The 23,345-nt window shown below is 53.2% G+C and overlaps 1 protein-coding gene across 2 annotated transcripts in view; it reads left to right on the forward strand.

Annotated features, from left to right (window-relative positions):
- The window catches only part of DNMT3A (DNA methyltransferase 3 alpha), a 96,933-nt gene that overhangs the window by 71,230 nt on the left and 2,358 nt on the right, over positions 1-23,345 (forward strand). Inside the window, exons 1-16 of one of the 2 annotated variants that reach the window (XM_010992957.3) lie at positions 8,927-8,946; positions 12,348-12,563; positions 12,773-12,931; positions 13,368-13,475; positions 13,719-13,875; positions 14,191-14,340; positions 14,446-14,490; positions 15,245-15,324; positions 15,883-15,995; positions 16,152-16,335; positions 16,555-16,639; positions 18,426-18,571; positions 19,284-19,374; positions 19,564-19,712; positions 20,767-20,852; positions 22,595-22,664. In XM_010992957.3, coding sequence (XP_010991259.1) covers positions 12,378-12,563; positions 12,773-12,931; positions 13,368-13,475; positions 13,719-13,875; positions 14,191-14,340; positions 14,446-14,490; positions 15,245-15,324; positions 15,883-15,995; positions 16,152-16,335; positions 16,555-16,639; positions 18,426-18,571; positions 19,284-19,374; positions 19,564-19,712; positions 20,767-20,852; positions 22,595-22,664 — 1,809 coding nt within the window. In that variant the 5' untranslated portion in view covers positions 8,927-8,946; positions 12,348-12,377. Of the gene's footprint in view, positions 1-8,926; positions 8,947-12,347; positions 12,564-12,772; positions 12,932-13,367; positions 13,476-13,718; positions 13,876-14,190; positions 14,341-14,445; positions 14,491-15,244; positions 15,325-15,882; positions 15,996-16,151; positions 16,336-16,554; positions 16,640-18,425; positions 18,572-19,283; positions 19,375-19,563; positions 19,713-20,766; positions 20,853-22,594; positions 22,665-23,345 lie in introns of those variants that run through there. The other variant, XM_064494693.1, reaches the window with a different exon arrangement.

The following is a 23,345-nucleotide window of genomic DNA, read 5'->3' on the forward strand; positions in this document are numbered from 1 at the left end:
GGCATGGAGGGCAGCCCTGGATTGAAAGGACCAGGGCAGGGAGGGACAGGGACGTAGGGCTTCTGGGAGCAGCTGGCAACCAGGAAGGAGTTCCAGAACCAACTGGAGGACCACTAAAGGCCCCCTTTTCACCTATTTCTGGAGCCCTTTCTAACTCCCATCAGGTCTCTGGCCACCCTGGTCCTCCATGTCTCAATTTACACTCTCCCATGCCAACTGCATGCCATGTGTTTGTGTGTGTGTGTGTGTGTGTGTGTGTGTTTTACTATTTTTCTGACTTGCCATTCTTGAATAACAACTTTTCACAGATGCCATTTGACTCTTTAGTCAATGAATGGGGGGGCAGTATATTTTAATTTTTCACATCCAACTCTGATGGATTAAACAAAAATAGGGATAAAACAGTGCAGTCTCCTGTATATTTGAATCTAGATACTGTTTAAAAGGCAACTTTATGGGGCAAACAAAAAACAAATTGAGTTGGACCTGCTTCATACATACTAAGGATGCTATTAGAGTTCAGTTTCTTATTGGGTGGGTTTGTATATTACTCCATTAGAATCACCAGTGCATTGAAAAGGCACCTTCCCAGGTCCTATTCTGAACCTAAAGGCAGAAACTTTGGGGTGATCTCTAAGAAATCTGATTTTCTAGTCAGGTCCCCAGATGGTTCTGGGGCTTGTGAAAATTTGAGAACCACTAAGCTTTGGATGATTCGAAGTAAACCAAATCTGACACAGAAGAGATACCCCCAAAGATGCATTTATCGTATCACCTACCACCTCGTCACCCACATCCAGGGTCTCCCTGCACATTCGGATCACCTGGGTGTTTTGTTTTTAACCTCCGCTGCCTGGGCCCCTCGCTCTGGATTCATTACATCTGGAATTTAGTGATGGGTCATTTTTAAAGCTCTCCAAGTGATTCTAAAATACAGCGTTGAGGGGTTGAGACTCTCAGATCTTGAACACAGAGCTGAGGAAGAGGCCAGGGCTCTAAGGCTGGCTGAGCTAAAGGACCATTTCCAAACATGGGTGGGGGGAGAAGACCGGAAAGGACTTGGTACAGGAATTCAAATTTTTCCTTTGGGATGGAGATGGTAGGCGTTCCTGCTGTTTTCAGCAATGGTTTATGGCAATGCTTGTCCGCTGGGCTCCTCCTGGGTCTTCTCTTTGGACCCTGAAACTTGAGAGGGTCTGCATGCCTGAATCTGAATGGTGGTCCCTGAGGCCCCTCCCTTTGACCCCTGGAGCCTGGAGATGGGGTGGGGGAGGAGGGGAGAAAGCAACCCTGGCCGTTCAGGTTTACCTGGTTCCTTCTGACCCACACCCCCTAGGTATAAAATTAACATTTCTCTCCAGAGTCAAGTTTCTAAAGCAGAGTGACAATATAGACATGTGCTTAAGCAAACTTGCCATAAGGTTCTTTCCACCTCTCAAATGATACGCCCTCCTGACTTCCTTTGATCTTATCTGTAATATTCAGCAGATATTTGTGGTCCCATTAGACTGATTAAGAAACTAAGATCCAAAGAAGCTAGGCGCTTACTGAAAGTCTTGTCATCAGCTGTGATCCTCGACTCACATCCTGCCCCTTCTGTTCTTTTTCCTGGCAAGGGGCAAGTGAGGTCTGGGAACCTGCAGCCACCGCCACCACCACCCTTGCTCCCTGCCCAGACCCCGCACACTACTCACAGGTGGAGCTGGGCACCCGGCAGCCCGGGGTTAGGGGATGAAAGTGATGAGGGGAGGGGGAGGGAGATGGGTTTGTGAAGAAGCCTTCCCCTTAGGAGCAGACCCGGAGCTGCAGGGAAAGAGAAGGCAGATAAGCGCAGTCAGGAAGGAGATAGCAGCTCAACCTGCAGGAGCCTAAATGGCAGATCTGGCAGGGTAGGGCTTCCAAGCATACCCCATAACGGAAGTGTAACAAGGACGGGGAGAGAATGGCAGAGCCAGGGAGGAACAAGGGCTGCTTGACATAGAGGCTTGCAGAGATGGAGAAACGAAGCGGCAGCTAGGAGGTGGCTCCTGGAGCCTGCATTTTACTCTCTGGGTCAGAAGAATGTTTGTGAGTGAGTGGATCATAGAGCAGGCCGCAGGCAGCGCCCCTCCCTAACAAGTGTGCGTGCAGCTGTGCTTGTGCTTCTGTTGGGAAGCTAATGCGATTGCAGATGCCCCCAAAGAGCTGGCCATTCCCGCCTGAGAAACCCGGGAGGTTGGGCCCAGTGCTGGTTCACCCTCGCTCAGCCTCCCTCGTGTCTTCCTGTCTTTACTGATCCCGCCACCTCGGATTTCCTTCAGCACGTGGAGAAAGCATCTCTACCACATAATTTACCATCTAATTGCATGCTGTCTTGAATGAGGGCTGTGGTTTCGTGTGCGGTGGGTCTTGGGCACACGATTAGGCTGTGCGTAACAGAAGGGTGGAGGCCATCTCCTCCACCATCTCCTCCCCCTCCTCAATGTCCTCCCCAGCCTCGTGCTGCAGGTGCTCAGGACTCCGAGTGCGCCTGGATCCAAGGGTGGAAGTGTGTTTCAGGCAGACTCAGAGGTCGGCTTCAGGGTAAAGCACAGCTTCTTTACAGTTCTCAAACCAGACTGGCGGCAGTTGGGGCTGGGGGGGCTGCCCCTGCCCCATGACGTTTGCCTAAAGCTACGCCTCTCTTGGGCCCAGGTTTGGGGATGGCACAGAGCCCAAGCGGGCTGGCATGCTGCAGTTGCCATGGTGACCCTTTTGCTTTCCTTCCAAAGGAGGATGGATTTCTCTTTCAGCCCAGATCATCTGCCTGGGCTGCCACCATTCTGCACACTCCGGGCAACAGACTGCCCAGCCCCACTACCTTCCGCTTTCTGCCGTCTGTTGAGAGGCTCCGTTTTCAATCATAGTCCAGTATCAGAAACAGCGTGTTCTGGTTTGAAGGGGAAGCAGGAGATGAGGCAGCTCACCGCAGACATGTGCGCTGAGGAGCTCCCTCTGTGTCTCCTTCTACCTTCTCCTCCTCCTCCCTCCAGAAGACTTCCTCTTCAGTCAGTGGCTCTGACATTTTGGGTGGGCTCAGACCCCTGTAGGCCTGTTTCCTCATTTGTAACAGGGACAGCCAGGGCCCCTGGTGGTCTCCACACCTGGCTGGTATCAGAATTACCTAGGGAGGTTTTAACTGGTTCCCGGGCCCTACCCTAAGTCAGCTGATCTCCATAGGTGGAGCCCAAGAATCTGTATTTTTAAAAACCTCTTTGGGTGATCCTGATACAAATGAACTCAAGTGAATTTGGGATTCTCCTGGCAAGATGACCTGTGAGGCCCTTAGGGGGAGGAAAGGAAGCTCTACCCTGTGCTTAGGACTGACTGCCCTTCTGGGGTCCCGGGAGCTTCCGAAGAGCCCCGTGTAGGTCACTCTTGTCAGGAAGCCGGTGTTTCCTGGTCATGCTGCCTAAGCCAAGACCTGGCCCCCACCTTTTCCCCACAGGAGAAGCCAGGAGAGAGAGAATGACAGGGTGGGGGGGGGATGTTGCCATAACAACCAGCTCCAGGCAGAGGCCTCCCTTCCAGGGGCTGGTACTTCACCCCAGCAATGGTGGTTTCCATGGAGATGGGTTACTGAGGGACGGGGGAACATTTGCCCCACTTAGAGCATTAGTCAGGAGCTGCCAGAAGGCAGAACATCTCTAGGTGGGATCCTTGGACCCCTGTCAACTTTGAGGGCCCCCCTCCCACCATGGCCTCTGCTCTCTGGGTGCAGGTCTGACGCTTTCTCCCTGCTTGGTTGCTCTCTCTGCGACGGTCTCCCTAGCAACAAGTCCTGCTAACTCCTTTCTGTTGGCTCCATGGCTATTTTTAGCTTCACTGCCAGCAGCCCAGTCCTGGTCATTTGCTTGCAACCTCCATGTGGATTGCAGGGGAATAGGAAAACAAAGATTCTGGCCTCTTTCAGGAACCTTAGACCTGGACCTCTTAGCACCTATTAGAATTTTGCTGTGGAAAGTTATGTGTCCCCATCTGGGAACTTGGTCAGTGGACTCTGGACGAAGCTCCTGAGACACTGTTGAATTCAGTTCAGCAACCACAGCTTTCTTTAATCCTCTACAGTGTGCGAGGGGCTCTGGTCCACACGGCTTCCATGTGAACCTGAGTAAGATGCAGGCCATGCCCTCTAGGGGTTTTTAATGCCATGGAGGAGAAAGATGAGTACATGATCACCTAGGTACAGGCAGGGTGCTAAGAGAAGATTACAAAGTGCTGTGGGACTGTGAAGGATGAGGAGGTACGGGGTGATTTTTCAGTGGGGAAAGATAAGGGCGAGGGGCTGCAGCAGCATGTCTGGTAGAATGTTCTGTAATGACAGAAATGTTCTACAAGCTGCCGTTCAGGACAGTGGCCCCTAACCCACTTGGGCTCTTGGACACTTGGGATGTGACCAGTACAAGTGAGGAACTGAATTTTACTTTGAACTTGATTTTAATGAATTAAATGGCACACGCAGCCAGTGGCTACCTGATTGGCCAGTTCAGGTCCAGAGAAACCTTCATGGTGGAGGTGACTGGTGAACTGGGCCTAGAAGGATAGGTAGGATTTGGGCCGGTGGAAGTTGAAGGGGAGGAACAAGGGACAGCATGAGCAAAGGCCCCAGAAGCAGGGAAAGGGCGTATCTGGGGAATAGCAAGTAGGCGGCAGATTGTGGGCCGTGTGATGTAAGCGCTGCAGATTGCGGGGGGCCTTGAACGCCACGCAAGGAGCACGACTGCAAGCAGCAGGCAGGCAGAGGTCTGTGTAGCACTGAGGCTTTCGAGCTGTAGGTATACGGGCAGGATCAGAAGAGACATCCATCTTGATCTCATGGCCTCTGTCTGGATAAGGTCTCACTGGTCTTGGGGTTAGTGGGAATGTTTGTGTGGCAGGAAATGCGCAGCGTCCTCCCAATATATGGCTTTGTAGATGGCTTCCTAGGGACTGTGGCTTCTCTGATTTTGAGTAAAGGGACTCAGGTGGTAAATGTCCTGTTTGATTGAAGCAACGTGACCTCCCCACATCCCGCCAGCACTGGATTTTCTGACAGAGCATGCCACAGAACACTCAACTTTGAGTTAAAATCAATCAGGCAGGCGTGGCATTCCCACCTGGGCCTGTGGGAGTTACTGCTCTTGGGTGGAGAATCACGACTTAGTGTCTCATCTCAGTTCCCTGAGCTGGAAAGTCAAATTAACAGCACTTCTTGTGATCATGGTCTTCAGGGACACAGGAGGGTGATGTGTACCAGGATGTTAAATGTACAGATTTGTAATAGGACTTGTCCTTTCAATGCAGATCCCAGTGCTTGTCCTGATGCTTTCTGGTAACTTCCTGGTATCAGAGTCAGTGGAAAATGTAATTAAAATTAGAAGTTTGCTTGATGAATACAGGATCAGTCCTGAGAGAGTCAGCTGTCCTTAAGAGGTGTTTTCATCAGGCCTATTGGAACACTGCTATGTGCCTGCCAAACAGGAAATGTGCCCTCTTTTTTAGGTCAGCCCTGTCTTTTGGACCATGTTGGATACTTCCTCGCTAACACTTCTTTTAGGCTCTTGACATCCACCAGATCTTCTTTTCATCCAGGGGTTCCTCCTTTCAACATACTTTTAGAACGTTTCCAAGAACCTGGCTCATTTTACGTGACCCTGCTATTTTAGATTGACTATCTTTATCTTAATCAAAAGACCTATCCCAGTAACCACCTTGGGAGGGTTACTTTGGAAGGTCGAGGACATATATGACCTGAGGATCCTCGAAGGCGGCCCTAGTTTTTTCCTGACCTTTGGCTAAAGTCACCTCTTTTCCTAGATCTTGGGGTCTCTTTTGCTTTGAGGTCTCTCTCTGCCTACTGAGTACAAAGAAGACATGAATCTCTGTCCGAGTGACTCACGGTATAAAAAGGGTAAACTTTCCTGTCTGTACAGCTATAGGAGAGGGGCAGTGCCCTAGGTAGCGAGGGGACAACTTTGAGTTTGGGCTTCTTTTTGCTTAAGTTGGGAGCTATGTGGAAGAGGTAAGCTTTAAGCTTAATTTTATTTTGAATTTTTTTATTGAGGTATAGCTGATTTATAATATTATATAAGTTTCAGGTGTACCACATAGTGATTCACAATTTTTAAAGATCATATTCCATTTATAGTTATTATAAAATATTGGGTATATTCCTCGTGCTATACACTACATCCTTGTAGCTTATTTATACGTAGTAGTTTATACCTCTTAGTCCCCTACACTTACCTTGTCCCTCCCCCCAACTTGAGCTTAATTTTAAAGAATGGGAATTAGGAATTTGGGCAGCCACAGGGAGAGGCTACTTTATAAGTAGGCCAAGAGAAAGTGAAACTGATGGCCCTGGTCTGTTCTGACACTTTGAATCCTGGCTGCATGCAGAGGCATCATTACCTACTGAACAAGTCCCAAGACCACAGAGTGTAGAGTCTAAGGTATTTAGCCATCTAATAATGGAAAAGGAGATGTCATAGATGAGAGAGAGTGTCTCTTTAAAAAGAGCCAGCCAAGCCAGATCAGAAACTTCATTTTGAGAAGAGGCCTGGGGTAAGGTCTAAAGCGGCCTGTTAACAGGGCCTGGGCCTGGATGCCGGGGAGGCATCAGTGAGAGAAGCCAAGCAAGTCATATTACATTCCTTAAAGGGTGGAAGCAGGCAAGAGGTATAAACTCATGGCTTCTCAGCTCTACTTGGGGAAGTCCTGAAAAACTATACCAAGCAGATACCTTCACTGGTTTGAAAGATGGGTTGGAGCAGAACAGGGCCTGTGTTTTGTAGAATGGCTCCTTCTCCTTGGTGTATGGATTCTGGGTCTCAGTTGGTGTTGGGAGAGGAAGTTTGTACTCTCTAATGGCTCTCTGATTTGGAGTCCTCTCCCCTTTTTAGGGCCCGCTTGTTCTTATGGCCCCCAGAAGGGTGCTGAGCCCAGGAAGGATGGTGGGCTCTCCTTCACAGCACATCTTTTGACCTCATTATACCAGCACCTGTTCCAGCTGGTTTGTTCCCACTGACTGGCTGGAAGCCAGGCATCTGGGGCATTATCTCCTTAAGAGATGCTGGTATTCAGGGGCCTAAGAGGGCAGATGTCATCACTCCTGTTTTGCAAGTGAAAAAACAGACTTTTTGGAGTTAAGTGGCTTGTTCAAGGTCACGCTGATAGAACTAGAACCCCAGTTCAAATCGTCCAATGAGTGCTGCTGGTCAAACAGCCCTCCCCCTGCTGGGAGCATTTACCCTCAGTTCCTATGCTCTTCTTTCTAATTCATCTTGCAAACTGAAACCAGGCTAATCTTTCCAAAATACTCATTCACCTCATCTTGTCAGAAAACCTACGGTTATTCATCACCATGATGGATGTATCCACTGACATCTCTCATTGCACCCTTTAGCTTTAGTTGTATTGGGGGTTGGGAGGTGGAGATGGATAAGGGTTTTCCTCCCTCTCCAGCCTAACATCTCTTATTTTCTACTTATCCAGCCTCATTCCCAGTCTGATGCATCCTCCAGGTTCAATCTCTGCTCCTCACTAACCTCCTTAACCTCACTTACCACTCATACTACCCATTTTTGGTTGGCTTCTAAGCCATCCTGGCCCATCTGGCTTGGTATCTGTGATAGAGATGTTATCTTTAAAGACGTTTTTCAATGATCTTTTCCAATCTCTCCAAGTCTAGTTGAATTTGTCAGCTCCTTGAGGGCAGGGCCAACAGTGTCTGTTTCTCCATCTGAAGTGGGTATTGACACACGTGTGTGTGTGTGTGTGTGTGTGTGTGTGTGTTCTCTTTGGGGGAGGGGCCTCTGCTCAGGAGGAGGGAGCTTGAAATGGTTGAAGCTGCACCTGGAGGCTCCACCTGGAGGCTCCAGAGGAGGAACGTAGTCTTCTTGAGCTGCAGATGTTTGCGCCTGGGAATGAAGGAACTGCTACTTTTGTACAACTCCTCCTCACCCCCGCCCCACCGGGCACCTCGCAAACAGGAAAACAGACATCTAAGGCAGACCCAGAGTGACCTAGAGGACCCAGGGACTTGGCCAGGAAGAGATTTTCAAAGCCCGAACTCCTCAAGCCAGGCTGTTTAAGGCACCGCTCTCTATCCACCTGTAGTGAGAAGAGGAGAGCCCCCCCACCCCCTCGCCCCGTTCTCGGTCTGGAGCGCTCCCAGTTCTGTGCGGGTGCCTTCTGTCCATCTCTGTGCTTAGCGTTTTCCTGCAGCCTCCCGGGCCTCATCGCTCATCTGTAAGCTTTTTCTTTCTTCCTTTTTTTTTTTTTTTTTTTCTTTTTTGGCTGTGCTGCCGAGAGACTCACTTTTAACAACTTTCTCCTGGCTCTCCCAGACGGTCCGAGAGCTCCTCTCTCCTTCTGACTGCTCCCCTGGCTCTCTCGGCGCTTGCAGCTCACCTCCGCAGCTGGGGAACAGCCCCTTGCCTCCCGGCTCCCCGCCTGCCCTCCCTGCGCTGCCCGCGGGGTCCCCGCCTCGCCCACCGGCTCTGCGCGGCGCTCTGGCCCAGTTGGGGGAGAAGGGGCGGGGAAGGCTGCCCGGTTGGAGGGGGCGGGCGCCGCCTCCAGCCTGGCCTGGGCGGGGCCCTGGGAACGGGCGGAGGCCCAGCCGCGCCCCCAGGCCCCAGCGCCGGCCCGCGCCCCTCGGACCGGAGGAGAGGGGCTGGCCCACTGCCAGCGTCTGAGAGCCGGCCCCCTCCCCCGGCCCGCTTGCAGCCAACCAGGCACTCCAGCGGGGCCCACGTGACCTGGAGTTCTAGACAAAGAAAATGTTCAATCCCTCCCCCCCACATCCCCCTCCCCCTCTCTCTGGCCCCCTCCGCCCCCCAGCCCCATCGCCCCCTTCCCCTCCCCCAAGACGGGCAGCTACTTACAGAGCTTCAGGGCCGGGGCTCACACCTGAGCCGGACCACAGAGGGGCTGCACCTGGCCTTATGGGTAGGTTCCTGGACGGAGCCCTGGGGAAACTGGGGGCGGGGAGGCGGCAGGGGCCGGTGGGAGGATCTCTGGGCCTGCAGCCCTCTGGGTTTCAGAAGAGTCAAGTCTGCCTACCCGGCCCGCAGGAGCTGGCTCCTCTGCCCGGCCTGAGTTCTGGAGATGCTGAGTTACTGCTGTCCCACCCACTCCCTCCTCTGGAACCCCAAGCCCCACTCCTCCCTGCGCTCAGGTGGGACCTGGCCGTTCAGGGACCTGGTGGAGCAGCCCTGGTGTGAGCCTGGGGCAGTGGTCAATGAAGGCTGGGGGGCAGGCCCCGGCAGTGGAGTTGGGCTGGAAGCAGCAGTTTTGCTGAGCTGGTTGGCAGATGGGTTTTTGGCATTTCCTTGCTGACCTGTGTTCCTGGCTGGTGGACTACGCTGTCCTCAGGCCGTGCCAACCTTGCGGCTTCTTGAGAGGGACAGTTTCCTCTCCTGCGTGTTCCTGGGAACCACCATCAGGCCACCAGAAAGAAGCGGTGTTGGGGTAGAAGGGAGCAGTGCAACCCTGACAGGGGGCTGTGGCACTTAAGCGGGTGCCGTGGGGCACAGCCTGATGCCGGCCTGTGATGGGAGAGATGCCTGGGACAGCCCGAGATCTGCTGCACCAGCGGGAGTCCGCGTGGGTCCCTGGACCTCTGACCTTTGGAACGGGAAGCAGCCTGAGTCGCAGAGGGAGGTGGAGGCGGGACAGCTGCCTAAAGAGATGAGACTGGATGGGAAGGCCTTGCCTCCATCAGAGTGGAGTTACCAGTGGCTTTCCAATCTGAACAAACTGCAGACCAAGTGGCCTCCTTGAGCCGCCGTAGTGGGGGCTGGTGTAGTGTCTTCCCGATCCTGCCCAATCTCTTGGCTCCTGTGGGGTGGGACCTTCTGAACTGAGATAGGGGGTAAGAGCCTTTAGCCCAAAAGCCCAAGCCCAGAGTTAACCCTTTCTTCTCCTATTGTCTGCCCAGGGAGGAGGGTTGGCGTGAAAGTGGAAAAAGGCTTTCCCGCACTGCCCTAGGCAAGACTATTCTAATGAGCCCCTCCCCCACCCAGCCACCCTCTCTGCCCCTTCTTCCCCTTTCCTCTTGCCTCCTGCTGCTAACCCACCCCCTTCTTCCTTCCCCCACCCCTGCTGGCCTAGTCCCGATGGAGGCCCCTTCCTCCTCCTCCGCCTGCCAAAACCGTGCTGGGTGCGTGTTCTCTTGCACCTACTGGGTTGGGGGTGCTTAACAGCCATCAGCAGCAGCACCTGACAAGCTGGGGAAAGTTGTGGGGGAAGAATAATGTTCAGGAACTCACTGTGGAGGGGTTGAGAAGAGAGACAAAGGGGCTGAGGGGGAGTAAGGAGGGTGGTGTCAAGCACGACTCCCTCCTAGACTGAGGGAGGCTGGGGGGAGCCCGGCACCCACCTGATGCTGCTTGCTGTGGAAGTGACTTCAACTCCTTTCCCCAGAAGGCTCCTCGCCCCCTCTGCCCTCTGCCACCTACACACCTTGCTCTGGCTGCAGGGGCGCATCACCCTTGGAGATGGAGTCTTTGGGTCATCCAGAGCAACACCCTGGTCTCTATCCTTAACCATGCCTGAAGTTCGCAGAGGCATGGTGGAAGGAAGGGAGCAGAGACTGCTAGGCATGGCGTGTCTCTGAGTGGGTCTGGCACTGAGACAGTGCTGCTGCAGCTGACAACCCTCCTCTCCTCTACGGGGTAGAGTGGACACCTAGACGCACCTAGGGAGGAGGTGGTAGATAATTGATTTTAGGAAGGGGTGGAGCATAGTCCCCCAGGTGAGAGTGGGGCTTGGAAGGAGGAGCAATTACTCTGCATTCTTCCGCTCCCGGCCTCCCTGGCCTCCTGGAGCTCATTCTCCCAGCTGTTTGTGGGCTGGGGGAAAAGAATGTATTAACCCATTTTAGAATTTGTTGATTCAGAGAAAGAACTGGGACTTCCATCCTCAGTGTTTTAGGAATCGGCTCAAGAAGTAGATTTGGTCTGCGGCTAGGATGCAGACTTGAAGATTGAACAAAGTAAAATGAAGCTACAAGACAGGAGACCATTGAGCTTAAAGGTTCTTAACCTGGGACCCTGGGATCCGAGGGCGCATTGACAGGCTTTGTAAAGTCCTTGGAATTCTTGGAACGTATATACATTAGATTCTTAAACCAGTCAGAAAAAGTTAACAGAAATCCTTCAGATCAAACACCTTTTTAGGTTGGAGCAACTTGGAAGAGAGGGGACTGCTCCAAAGTCAGCAGTAATTAGTTGCAAGACTAAGACAGGAATGTAGTTTAATTTTGAGGTTGGGTTTATAGTCACGGTTGTAGGCTCCAGGGGAAAACTTCATGCTGAAAGGCATGTTGAAGGTGAGACTTTTCTCCCCTCTGAATCTGGTGTGCTGCAAACCGCTGCGGAGCCTTGAAGTTTGAGGGCCATGGGTCCTCAATTCAGTAGCCGGGGTGAAATGAGGGTGAGATTAGGTTGAATGGCCCTCTGAGCTACGTATCAAGGCTTTTATTCTCCTCAGTAGGGTGATAGCAATTCTGGAGCAAGTTTTGAGAAGGAATGGGCATGCGGGTCATAGTCATAGACTGAAAGATGAGGGGGAGGTGTGAAAGGATGGAGGCTGTTCAGGTGGGAGCATGCTTGGGTCTAAATTAATTTGTCAGTGGGATGGCAGAGAGGATGCTTGGCTATACCATGGCCTTAGTAAATAACTGTTGAGAGAATAAATGTATTTATGGGTCTGGAAGATGCACGTAGAAAGAAGGAGTTTAATCTGGGGACAGCTTACGTTAGATATGATCCTAAGAACTCCAAAACGGCACATGAGCATGGGAGCAGGCAAGCTCTTGTGGGGCGTTTGGTGGTGGTTGAGCAGGTGGGGAAGGAACTGTGCTCTTTAAATACAAAATAGTGATTTCATCATTAGGTATCACAACAAAACTAGAATTGTGGTCCGGAACTTAGGAATAGAAAGGGTTGATTGCCCAGGGAAACTGGAGAAACAGATGAGAGGATCCATTTCTAGAATGGGGAGTAAGACAGGACAGGATAGAGCCAAGGTCTGTGTCTAACCTAGGGTGCGTGACTAGTGTCTGGATAGAATGAATCTTTCCTTATCAGAGGGTGGGCAACTGATGATGCTGACAATTAAGGAAGATTACCTAAGAGGCAGAAGAGAAGGCTGGAACTGAGCCAAGTGATTTGAGTTCACCTCTCAACTTCAAATCTTTCTGTTTTCTGAGGCAAGCACTTGGGTTGATGAGGGAAGAATTCTTCTCTCCAGCCCCTTACCTTCTCTCACTGTCTCCAACCACAGAGAGACTGAGAAGAGCCCCCTGAGTGTCAGGCCAAGGTAACTTCTGTTCCTTGTTTCCCCAGGCTGAGAAGAAAGCCAAGGTGATTGCAGTAATGAATGCTGTTGAAGAAAACCAGGGGTCCACCGAGTCTCAGAAGGTGGAGGAGGCCAGTCCTCCCGCTGTGCAGCAGCCCACCGACCCTGCGTCCCCCACTGTGGCCACCACACCTGAGCCCGTGGGGGCCGATGCCGGGGACAAGAATGCCACCAAAGCAGCTGACGATGAGCCAGAGTACGAGGTGAGCAGCTGGCTTCTGCAACTGCCTCGTCCAGCTCCTCCCGACCCCAGGCCTCTTTTTCTCTCCAGTCTTGCTCTGTCTGTGCAGATGGAGCCCCCTCCCGGCTGTCCTGACCCTCAGATGCCCAGGGCTGGGGTTGCTTTGGGGGGAATCCGGGCGGCAGGGTCTCGTGACCACCGTGTAATGACTTCTGCTCCTTGGGGCTCCAGGACGGCCGGGGCTTTGGCATTGGGGAGCTGGTGTGGGGGAAACTGCGGGGCTTCTCCTGGTGGCCAGGCCGCATCGTGTCTTGGTGGATGACGGGCCGGAGCCGAGCAGCGGAAGGCACCCGATGGGTCATGTGGTTCGGAGACGGCAAGTTCTCAGTGGTGAGTTATGGGGGTTTGGCGATAGCTTGACATGGGGAGGAAGGGGTTCTGGTCCCAGGGCCTCTGGTTTCGGCTGGGGGCAGGTTTAGAATTGGGCTGGTAGAAAGGGGCTCCGCTTGCCCCCACTCTGTGTATGTGTGATTGGAAGAAGCCCTGGAGAGAATGAGGTTCCGCTCAGAGAGTTAGGATGCCTGCCGAGTTAGTTTTGCCTTCTGGGAGCCCCATACTCAGAAACCCTTCCCACCTGCGTGCAGGTCCTCCCCCACACTTGGGCAGGACTCCTTCTTTGCATTATATAATTATGTATCAGTGTGTCCGGTTTTCTCAAGGGCATAGGCTGGGTCTTAATGCCCTGGCCCCTGACCGTGCCAGGCCTGTGGTGGGTGCTTGATGTGTGTGGAAGGAGGCGCAAACGAGGGTGGGGTTGTGCCTCCAGGTGTGTGTGGAGAAGCTGATGCCGCTGAGCTCCTTCTGCAGTGCTTTCCACCAGGCCACCTACAACAAGCAGCCCATGTACCGCAAGGCCATCTACGAAGTCCTGCAGGTGAGTGCCCCTCTGAGGGACTCAGAAGCGGGAGCTTAGATGGAAGGGACCACTGTTGGTCTTATAGCTGGAGTGCAGGGGTTAGGCCTGGGCAGAGGATCTGCCTGCAAGGCCCTTTGCCTCCTTTTCCCCTTACTTGACCCCTTCCTGCACCTTCTCCCACCTCCTGCCTGAGCCCACCTTTGCTCCTCTTGGAGTCTGCCCTCTGGCCTGTCCTGACAGCCTCCATGTGTCGCCCTCCAGGTGGCCAGCAGCCGCGCGGGGAAGCTGTTCCCGGTGTGCCATGACAACGACGAGAGCGACACTGCCAAGGCCGTGGAGGTGCAGAACAAACAGATGATCGAGTGGGCCCTGGGGGGGTTCCAGCCCTCTGGCCCCAAGGGCCTGGAGCCACCAGAAGGTAAATGCAGGTGCACCAGCAGCTCCGTGCCCGGGCTGGGAGAGCCATGCTGACCGAGAGCTGCCACGGCCTCCAGCCAGGTGCCCAGTGGGGTTGGCCTCAGTCTCCTTCTCCCTGGGGTCGCGGTAGGGGCAGTGCACCTCTGGGACTCTGAATAACCTGCTCCCCGTTGGCGTGCTGGCACCGGAGAGGTGGGCGCTAGGAACAAGTTGGGCACCCGGCCGCACCCTGTTGTAGGTAGATGGTACGGGGGAGGGAGCTGGGATTCCTTGTCAACCGGTAACTGTGACCTCATCACCTGCTTTCCTGATCCAGAGGAGAAGAACCCCTACAAAGAAGTTTACACAGACATGTGGGTTGAACCCGAGGCAGCTGCCTATGCACCACCCCCACCAGCCAAAAAGCCCCGAAAGAGCACAACTGAGAAGCCCAAGGTCAAGGAGATCATTGATGAACGCACAAGAGGTAGTTGGCCTGGCTCTGGAGAGAGTGGCAGGCGAGACCAGCATTCAGAGGACAGGGCGTGACCCTTGAGGCCTCCTCTGATGCTGGGCTCTCCTCCCCCCGCAGAGCGGCTGGTGTACGAGGTGCGGCAGAAGTGCCGGAACATCGAGGGTGAGTCCCGAGGGGGCAGCTGGGCGTTGACCCTGGGAAGTCAGTAGTCTTGCCCATAGGGCGGGTGTGAGGGCTTGGCCCCTAATGTGGTGGCTGGCAGAGGAGTACAGGTACTGAGAAAGGTGTGATGATGTGGGACGTCAGTACCCGGTGACAGGGCCTGCCCTGCATGTCCCACCACCTCCAGCTGGCTTCACGCACATCTGTCTTGCTCGTGCCACTATCTTCCCTAACAATGGTGTGGGCTCTCAGTAGGGTTTGGGACACTCCAGTGGGTCAGAGAAGGGTGGCCCCTTTTGGATTTGATAGAACTTGGCCTTTTACCTTTCCTCACCTGCCCTCATTTGGTGGTCCTTACCTCATCCCATGTGTCTCCCTTACCCGGTGATGGTGTGTCCAGCTCAGGGCTTTCTGGGCCGGGAAGGATGGGGGCAGGGGCCCAGGACTTAAGGGCTGTCTGCCCAGGGACATCTCCAGAGTAACTCAGGGTCAGGGCCCCATTCTTACCGCGGGTTCCTGTCCTTGGATCAGGCCTTTCCTGGCAGGCTTCATTGCCGCTCTGGGAGATGAGTGGGCTCCTGAGAAGGGGGCCAGGCTGCCTCCCTGTTCCTTGGGGCGCCTCCCAGACTCCTTCCCACCTTCTCTTCTGGCTGCTTCTCCAGCAGGCCCCTTTTTATAACTTTTCTGAAGCTGGCCTTTGGCCTGAGGTGGTGGTGGGGGCCTTGAGTGACACTCTGCTTCTTCTGCTTTCCAGACATCTGTATCTCTTGTGGCAGCCTCAATGTCACCCTGGAACACCCTCTTTTCATCGGAGGAATGTGCCAAAACTGCAAGGTAGGGGCACACCCAGCGCCCCTGGAGACAAGGCTGAGGGTGAACCTGGGCCCTGGGTGACCATACCTCCTGGCCTCTGGGCTTCAGGCACCTGGGGTAGCTGTGAGGTTGACTCCAAGGTTTGCTCTTGAAGCAAAGTCCGATAAAATGGACCCTTGGGTTCCAAGCATTTGGCTTGCTGTTATTTCTCCTCTGAGAGATCCTTGCCCCCTTCTCGTCACCAGGGGTGGGCTCACAACGTCACGGCCAGTAGTGTGAAGTGAGGGGAGACAGGCTGCCTGATGGGTGGGTTGCTGTGCTCTGGGTGCGGGGGGGGGGGTCACCAGGTGGCGCAGGCCACCTCAGTTCTATCCACGGCAGTGGGTCGGGGGACATGGTGTCCCCTTCCCAGATCCGTGGTCTGGGCTGTACCCTGGCTGGATGGGTGGCAATGTCGTGTTACCAGGGCTGTGTCAAGGTCCCAAGGCGAGAGCCCAGAAGCTGGGTTCAAAGCCTGCCTTCACCCTGGCAGGCCTGGGTGCTGCCTGGTGGTCTCTGAGCCTCCGCCCTGCTCCCTAGAACTGCTTCCTGGAGTGTGCGTACCAGTATGATGACGACGGCTACCAGTCCTACTGCACCATCTGCTGCGGGGGGCGCGAGGTGCTCATGTGCGGGAACAACAATTGCTGCAGGTGAGGGGCCCCACCCTGGAGCACAGCCGCCCACCCTCCTTGCCCAGTTCCGGGGTTCTCGCTGCCCGTTCAGCCCTGTGCTGTGGCCGCAGCCTTGCTCCATCCAGACTGACCCAGGACTGAGAGGCCCCTCTGCTCTGCTGGGCTTCCTTCCAGGTGCTTTTGCGTGGAGTGTGTGGATCTCTTGGTGGGGCCGGGAGCTGCCCAGGCAGCCATTAAGGAAGACCCCTGGAACTGCTACATGTGCGGGCACAAGGGTACCTATGGGCTGCTGCGGCGGCGGGACGACTGGCCCTCTCGGCTCCAGATGTTCTTCGCCAATAACCACGACCAGGAATTTGTGAGTGCTGGGTGCCGGGCCCAGAGCATCTTTCCAGAACCAGAGAAGAGTGTCCCCAGAAGTGGGAGTGCTTCAGTTGGTCGGGGGCCCAGACCAGGGACGGCAGGGCCTGAGCTGCGGGTGGGGTGTGCACTCACAGGTGGATGGGAGGCCGGCTCCGGGTGCAGGTCTGGAGGACACTCCTGCACACTCACCCGGCCTGTTGTGCTCCCTGCCCAGGACCCTCCGAAGGTTTACCCACCTGTCCCAGCCGAGAAGAGGAAGCCTATCCGGGTGCTGTCTCTATTTGATGGAATCGCTACAGGTGAGAGTCACTGACATCCTGTCCTGGGACGTGGGAGCTCTGTTTGGGGGGCTGTGTGTGCATGACTCTGGCAAAGCAAAACAACAGTTAACATTGCAACTATTAAAATATCACCCCAAGAAGGAAACTTTTGTGTTCAATGAAAAGTAAAATAAGTGGTAAACCAGCACGTCCAGTGGGCACTTTCGTTAATGGGGTCGCACGGGAGGTGGTGGGGAGGCTTTCCAGCAGCGGATGGAGCGGTCCGTAGTCAGAGATTACTGAAGATTTTCACAAAACCTCAAAGGACAGACTTGGCAACCAAGACAAAAACATAGGCAGTTCTAAGTCGCAGTGAAAAACAAACTATAAACAAGAGAGTTTAAAGAATATTTAAATCACCCATAATCCTATAATTAGTGTTTTGGTGTATGTCTTTTTACATTTTTAAATTTTAGATTTTTTTTCTGTGCGCTTGTGTTTAATCATACGTAGATAAATAAAAGAATAGTAAAATGCATACTGTCTTATAACTTGCCTTTTCATTTATGATATTATGGGTACTTTTTCATGTCAATCAACATAGAATTACATTATTTATAAATGCTGCATAGGATTCTGTGGCGTGAAAGCACCATAATGTATTTAATGAACCCCCTATTGGGTTGTTTACTTTTCCCCCACTGTTACGAGCAGTGCTGTGACAAGCATCCTTACATTCATCTTAGTGTACTTAAACCATCAGCTTTTAGAGAATACTGGATCACTGTGTAGCCAGTTTTTTTTAACTTCATGTAGTTCTTGACGTGAATACTGACTTACGTCCACCCCTCTGCCCTACCCTGAGGCTGAGGCTTCTCAGTCCTTAGGAAAGGAGTAGCCTTCCTCAGAACTTGTCTCCAGGAGACCAGAGGGAGATGGGCAGGCTGGGCCTGGAGACCTTGGTCCAAGGGCCAGGGTGGGGATGGCACCCGGGCCAGAGGTCTGTCTTCTGTTCCCAGCTCAGTGCTAATGCCCTAGAGAAGTTAACGTACAGCTTTGGTTTCCCAGGCTAGAACCTCAAAGCCTTCTTAAGCCACTTCACACCCCAAGAAGCCGTACAAGCTCCTTGTTGGGAGGTCTGTTGGGAGCAGTGGGAATGGCTCTCTCAGGGTTTGTTCTGTTTCCTTGACTCAATTCAGCAAGCGTTCGTGGAGGGGTCTTGGTCAGGAAGGGTGAGTAGTTAGCTTAGGAGGAAACACATTGAATGTGACCACCCACTCTGTCCTGAAGACATTTGCAACCCAGGAGAAGGGCTGGGTTAGGCCTGCGTGCTGCTCTGAGGTGGAGTGGGTGCTGAGTGTTGGGGTTCTCAGAGGAGGGGAGGCCATCTTAGAGGTGGTGGGCTGAGGTGGGGTGGGCACTGATGGAACCTTTTTAGAGCAGGCGGCATTTACATTGAGTCTTGATGGATGATGGTTGAGTTGCAGCAGGAGGTGACATAAGGGGTAACGGAAGGACGAGTGTATTCAAGATGTAGAAAGAGCAAAAGTCACCTGTTCTCCCTGCCTCCAGAAACCCCCTGCTATCCTGTCTTGACCACCTTCTGAGTAGATCAAACTAGGTGTGAAACAGCCTAGATGTAACAACCTTGATGTCTTTGTTACTGATATTCCAGTTTATCCAGAAGTTTCCTGCAGCTTTCTAGGCAGGGTAGGGCTTGGGCCTGTCACTGACCCATGTGTCCAGCTGGCCAGAGGGATCCCCTGCAAAGACCAGGGTGCCGGGGAGGTGACCCAGTGACTGTGCTTTTTGCTGGCTGGCACAGGGCTTCTGGTGCTGAAGGACTTGGGCATTCAGGTGGATCGCTACATCGCCTCCGAGGTGTGCGAGGACTCCATCACCGTGGGCATGGTGCGGCACCAGGGGAAGATCATGTACGTCGGGGACGTCCGCAGCGTCACGCAGAAGCATGTATGTCAGCGCTGCGGGCCCCATCCCACCCTCTATTCTTCCCTCCCTTCCATTTCCCTGCTTGTTTCGAGAGGGTCGGGACAGATTCCAGCGGGAACTGGGGAGCCAGGCTTTTCGGGCTCAGGCTGCTCCCTGGCTGGTTTCCAGGCCCTCTTGAGTGGAGGGCCATGGGCTACAGTGAGGTTCCCATCTGCCCCCCAGTACTGCTGGCAACAGCTTTGCCAGCCTCCATTTCTGGGGTGCTCTGGCGGGGTCCGACCTGAGGGGCCTCTTGCCCTTCCAGTTATCCACGTCTGCGCCAAGGGCATTTGGAGAGGTTCAGATGGCACAGACGCCCCGCCCAAGGTGCACAGGGCACGAAATACCTTCCATTTAGCTGCCCAGCCTGGGCCGCTGTTCCCCTGAGTGGCTGTTTTTCCTGCTGGGAGCACACTGGTTTCTCTGCTGGCCTCAGAGTGTCCAGTTCAGGCCCTTCACTTTATTATTTAGGAAGCTGAGCCCAGGGAGCCTCGGTGACTCGCCCGTGGCCACACAGTGTGTGTGTAGCATGGATGTCTGGATACACATGTGAAAGTGTGTGTGGTGAGCGTACAGAGCAGCTGGGTCTCTCCCATGCCAAAGTACTTTTTTTGCCAAATTCACAGATAATTTCTCTCTTCCTTTCTGCCTGTCCCTGGACGTCAGGCCCATCACATTACCTTTGTCCTCCCAGATCCAGGAGTGGGGCCCGTTCGATCTGGTGATTGGGGGCAGTCCCTGCAACGATCTCTCCATCGTCAACCCTGCCCGCAAAGGGCTCTATGGTAGGTGCTGTGCTTGCCCCTCCGCCTGCTGAGCTGGTGCTTCCGCACGTCAGTTTCCTACTTGGATATTTCTGCCCTGGGACGGCTACTCCCCATGACCCTGTCCTCCCTTGCCCTCCCCATGCCCGAGCCACACCACTGTCTCGTGCAGACAGCCCCAGCTGATGGCTTTCTCTTCCGACCTCTCAGAGGGCACTGGCCGGCTCTTCTTTGAGTTCTACCGCCTCCTGCATGATGCGCGGCCCAAGGAGGGAGATGATCGCCCCTTCTTCTGGCTCTTTGAGAATGTGGTGGCCATGGGCGTTAGTGACAAGAGGGACATCTCGCGATTTCTCGAGGTATAGCCGGCAACCTTGGTTTGGCCAGCTCACTAATGGCTTCTACCTTGGACTGCTGCTTTATCCCTGTCTCATCTGCATTGTGGAGCTGGGGACTGGTGACTTCTGCTTTGCAAGGGGCCCGTTTGGGAAGCTCTGAACTTCCCAAGTAGACAGGGAGGAAGCCCACCCCGGAAAAAACCCATGGCCTCACTCTAAGAGGTGGTATGTGGTTGTGGGCCTCAGCGCCGGGAGGACCTGACTGTCACAAATAGCGTGGAGTGCCAGACTCCTGGGCCTGGGCTTCTGTGTGGTGTTTTGCTGGGGGAACCTTTGAGATGCCAAAATCAATTTTCCCAACCAGAATGGCTTGTCCTCGCTCCCTGGCACCGTGATGGATGCCTTATGGCACCTGGGAAGAAAACATGGCTTATCTCAGTTCTTATTCCCTGTGCTGTGGGTCCCAACTTGGCTCTGAGCCTGGTTTGGGCCATGCACAGAGGATTTCTGCAGCCAGAGTCATGCTCGGGGTGGGCGATCTGGAAGCCCCAGCCTGTTCTCCTGAGTCTTGAGGTCAGTAACACCTCAAGCTGGTGTTCTGGCTAAATTCAAGCAGGCGTCTATTTGGCTCATAATCTGGATATACAGTGAGGATATCCACACTCGTTGGAACTTTCTCAAAGCCTCCAGGTGAGCTAGAGTCGTGTTATCCAGTGTGGTGGGCATCCACCACATACAGTATTTAAATTAACATTCCTCAGGAACACCAGCCTCCTTTCAAGTACTCGTCAGCCATCTGCAGCTGGTGGGCTGGCGGCTTCTACATGGAACGGTGCAGACAGAACATTTCCATCATTGCAGCGTGTTCAGTTGGATTGTGCTGGTCTAGAATGTTCCAGTGAGAGCATGTGGAAGTAGCTAGGTTTAATTCTGGCTTTTCTTGGGGGCTTCAGGCTGTCCCAGTGTGCGGCCTCCTGAGAGAGAAGTAAGAGGCTTTAAGGCTCTGACCTAAAGCATTTCCTGGCACGCTAATATTCCTCTCTCGCTCATCTTCAATCTCTCTCCTGTTTTATAGTCCAACCCTGTGATGATTGATGCCAAAGAAGTGTCAGCTGCACACAGGGCCCGCTACTTCTGGGGGAACCTTCCTGGTATGAACAGGTTGGTGAGAGCTCCGTGCCCGGGGTGGCGGCGAGTTGGTGTCTGCAGGCAGGATGGCTGGAAGAGGGGGACCAGCCCCCCCCCGCCCCCCACTGGCCAGCTTGCTGTGTTGCCGTGTTCTTTGTTTCCTTTTCCTTGGGAAGAAGGGGAATCAAGGTGTAGAAAATACTTGTCTGAGAAGCTGAGAACTAGTGGTCCGAAATAGGACCTTTAAAAAGTACTCTCTTTCCACGGAAAGACTCATCAAGCCGCTGAGTTATATAGTTGGTTCTCCTATATTGGTGATGTATCTAGAGTCAGCTGGTCCTCAGTCTCCTGAGGTAAAGCTGTGGAGGATGTGTCTGGGGATGGGAAAGAGGGTGGAGGCCGGACCACATCCTGCTCCAGGAGAGAGGACCTTGAAGCAGCGGGCACCGTGCAGGTTTGAGGGTGCTGCTCCACTTACTTTCCACACACCTGTTGGCTTCAGGTCCTTTTTTAGAAGGATGCTCTTTGTTTAAGTGATACGGGAGATTTTTAAGTCCAAGAATGAGGAAAATTTTATTTCTTCAGTGTAGTAATTGCACTATAAAAAGGTCGATGAGGAGAAAGGAATTCTGGTTGAGAGTTAGCAGTTCAGAAGCAGGGGGCGACCCTCCCAATCTAGACATCCACTATGAAGAGGAATATTTTCCAGAATGTTTCGAGCGTGTATTTTTAAACCTTGGTAGACCCTTAATTAGGAACATCATGTAATTTGGCTTCAGTCATCTAATCTGCCCCCCTGCCATTAGCAGGAAGTTTCAGGAACTTCCCCAGCATCATACCTGTTTGGCAAAGCTGCTGTCTTTTGCGAGGGCTTGTTGATGGGAAGGAGATGGGTCAGTGGAGTAGCTGACCTGGAAACTGTCAGTATCCCCCTAATGTTCCCCAAATGTCTGTGCATATTGTAAAAATGGACTGGCGAGTATTTTCATGGAGCCACTGACTCAGTGTCTCCTGACAGACCTTGGTCCTGTGGGATTGTTCTTAACTATTTCTTCTAACTCTAAAATTCTAGACCTCCGAGCTTCTAGGAAGAGCAAAGTTACCTGGTGGGACCAATTAGTGTGTCTGTCTATGTGCGTAAACAGGCAAGAGTCTGGAGGTGTGATTTGACCACGGGCCCAGGTGGTTCCCTCGCAGAGACGGTAGACTGCTATGTGAAACCTTTCTTCAGTAGTCCTAAATGTCAGAAAAGGCCAGCACAGAGGGTGGTATTTCGTGATCTCGTCTGCCCACTGAGAAGTGTGACACGTTTAGTGTCACAAAATTTTAGTCTTCTGGGGACTGTGCAGAATTTAAGTCTTGTTAACTGTACATTTAAGGTGTACAGTTCAGTGAATTTCATCCAGTGTATACATCCATGTAACCATCACCATAGTTGAAATACAGAACATTCTGTCATGCCAAAACTCACTTTGTCAATTTTTAAGTAAAAGATATAAAAATAATTGGATTTTCCCCTTTCTCAGCATATGTTATCTGTTTATTTGTAGCTTGAGACCATGTTTGAATTTACCTTTAAGGATTAATGCTGGGTGGACTTATGTCTGTGTACGGCTGCAGTGTATGTGCGTGTGTTTGAAGGGGTTTTCAATGTGTGTGGGTGACAGGGGGCCTCTTTTTGCTTCCCGATGTGAGGCAGAGGGCTGCTGGGTCAGTGCCCTGGGAGCATCTCTGCTCTTCTGGTTTGTTGTTACCCTCTCTCTTCTGCCTCCTAGGCCGTTGGCATCCACTGTGAATGATAAGCTGGAGCTGCAGGAGTGTCTGGAGCATGGCAGAATAGCCAAGGTTAGCCCCAGCGTCAAAGCCCTCTGCTGGGGGTAAGGAGAAAGGGCAGAGGCAGGATGAGCTGGAGCAGCCCTGGGGCTGTGTCCCACCTGTGGTGAATGCAACTTAGGGGGTTGTGCATCCAGTTAGCCAGAAGGGGAGGGTCCAAGGGAAAGCCTGGAGGGCAGGGAGAGGGGTCAGGAATCCTTGCTGGCCTGCAGCCCTTCCTGGTTGAAAATTGTCTGCTGGTCCTGTGGGAGGCAGACACTAAGAAGTCTTTCCCAAGGTCCCTGGGATCTTTTAGGGCTTTTGAATTATTTGGCCGGGACCTACTGCATGAGTCTTCAGAGCAGAGATTTTCCTGTGATTTGCAAGCTCCTTTTCTCTCTGGAGAAATCTCCCAGGACTGCTGGCACCCCAGAGGTGTCTTTGCACCCCTGAGTAAGTTGGCATCCTTTTGCCTGCAAGTCACTACACCTGGGGAACAAACAGTTCTTAGAAGACTTAGGATGGACAGTGGCTGGAGCTGCTATCTCTCAAGTCCTTGGCCAGTGGGATTGGACCAAGGATGGCCAGGTGACCTCAAAGTAGGAAGGAGAGCAAAGCAGTGGGGTCTGTGGGAGGCTCACGACTGGAGCCTGACCCCGGTCCCTGGCAGGTGCCTGGCAGGAGCGGATGGCTGCTCATTTCTCTTTTCCTCTC

The sequence above is a fragment of the Camelus dromedarius genome, chromosome 15, assembly GCF_036321535.1.
Source record: "Camelus dromedarius isolate mCamDro1 chromosome 15, mCamDro1.pat, whole genome shotgun sequence".
In the NCBI taxonomy this organism is placed as follows: Eukaryota; Metazoa; Chordata; class Mammalia; order Artiodactyla; family Camelidae; genus Camelus; species Camelus dromedarius.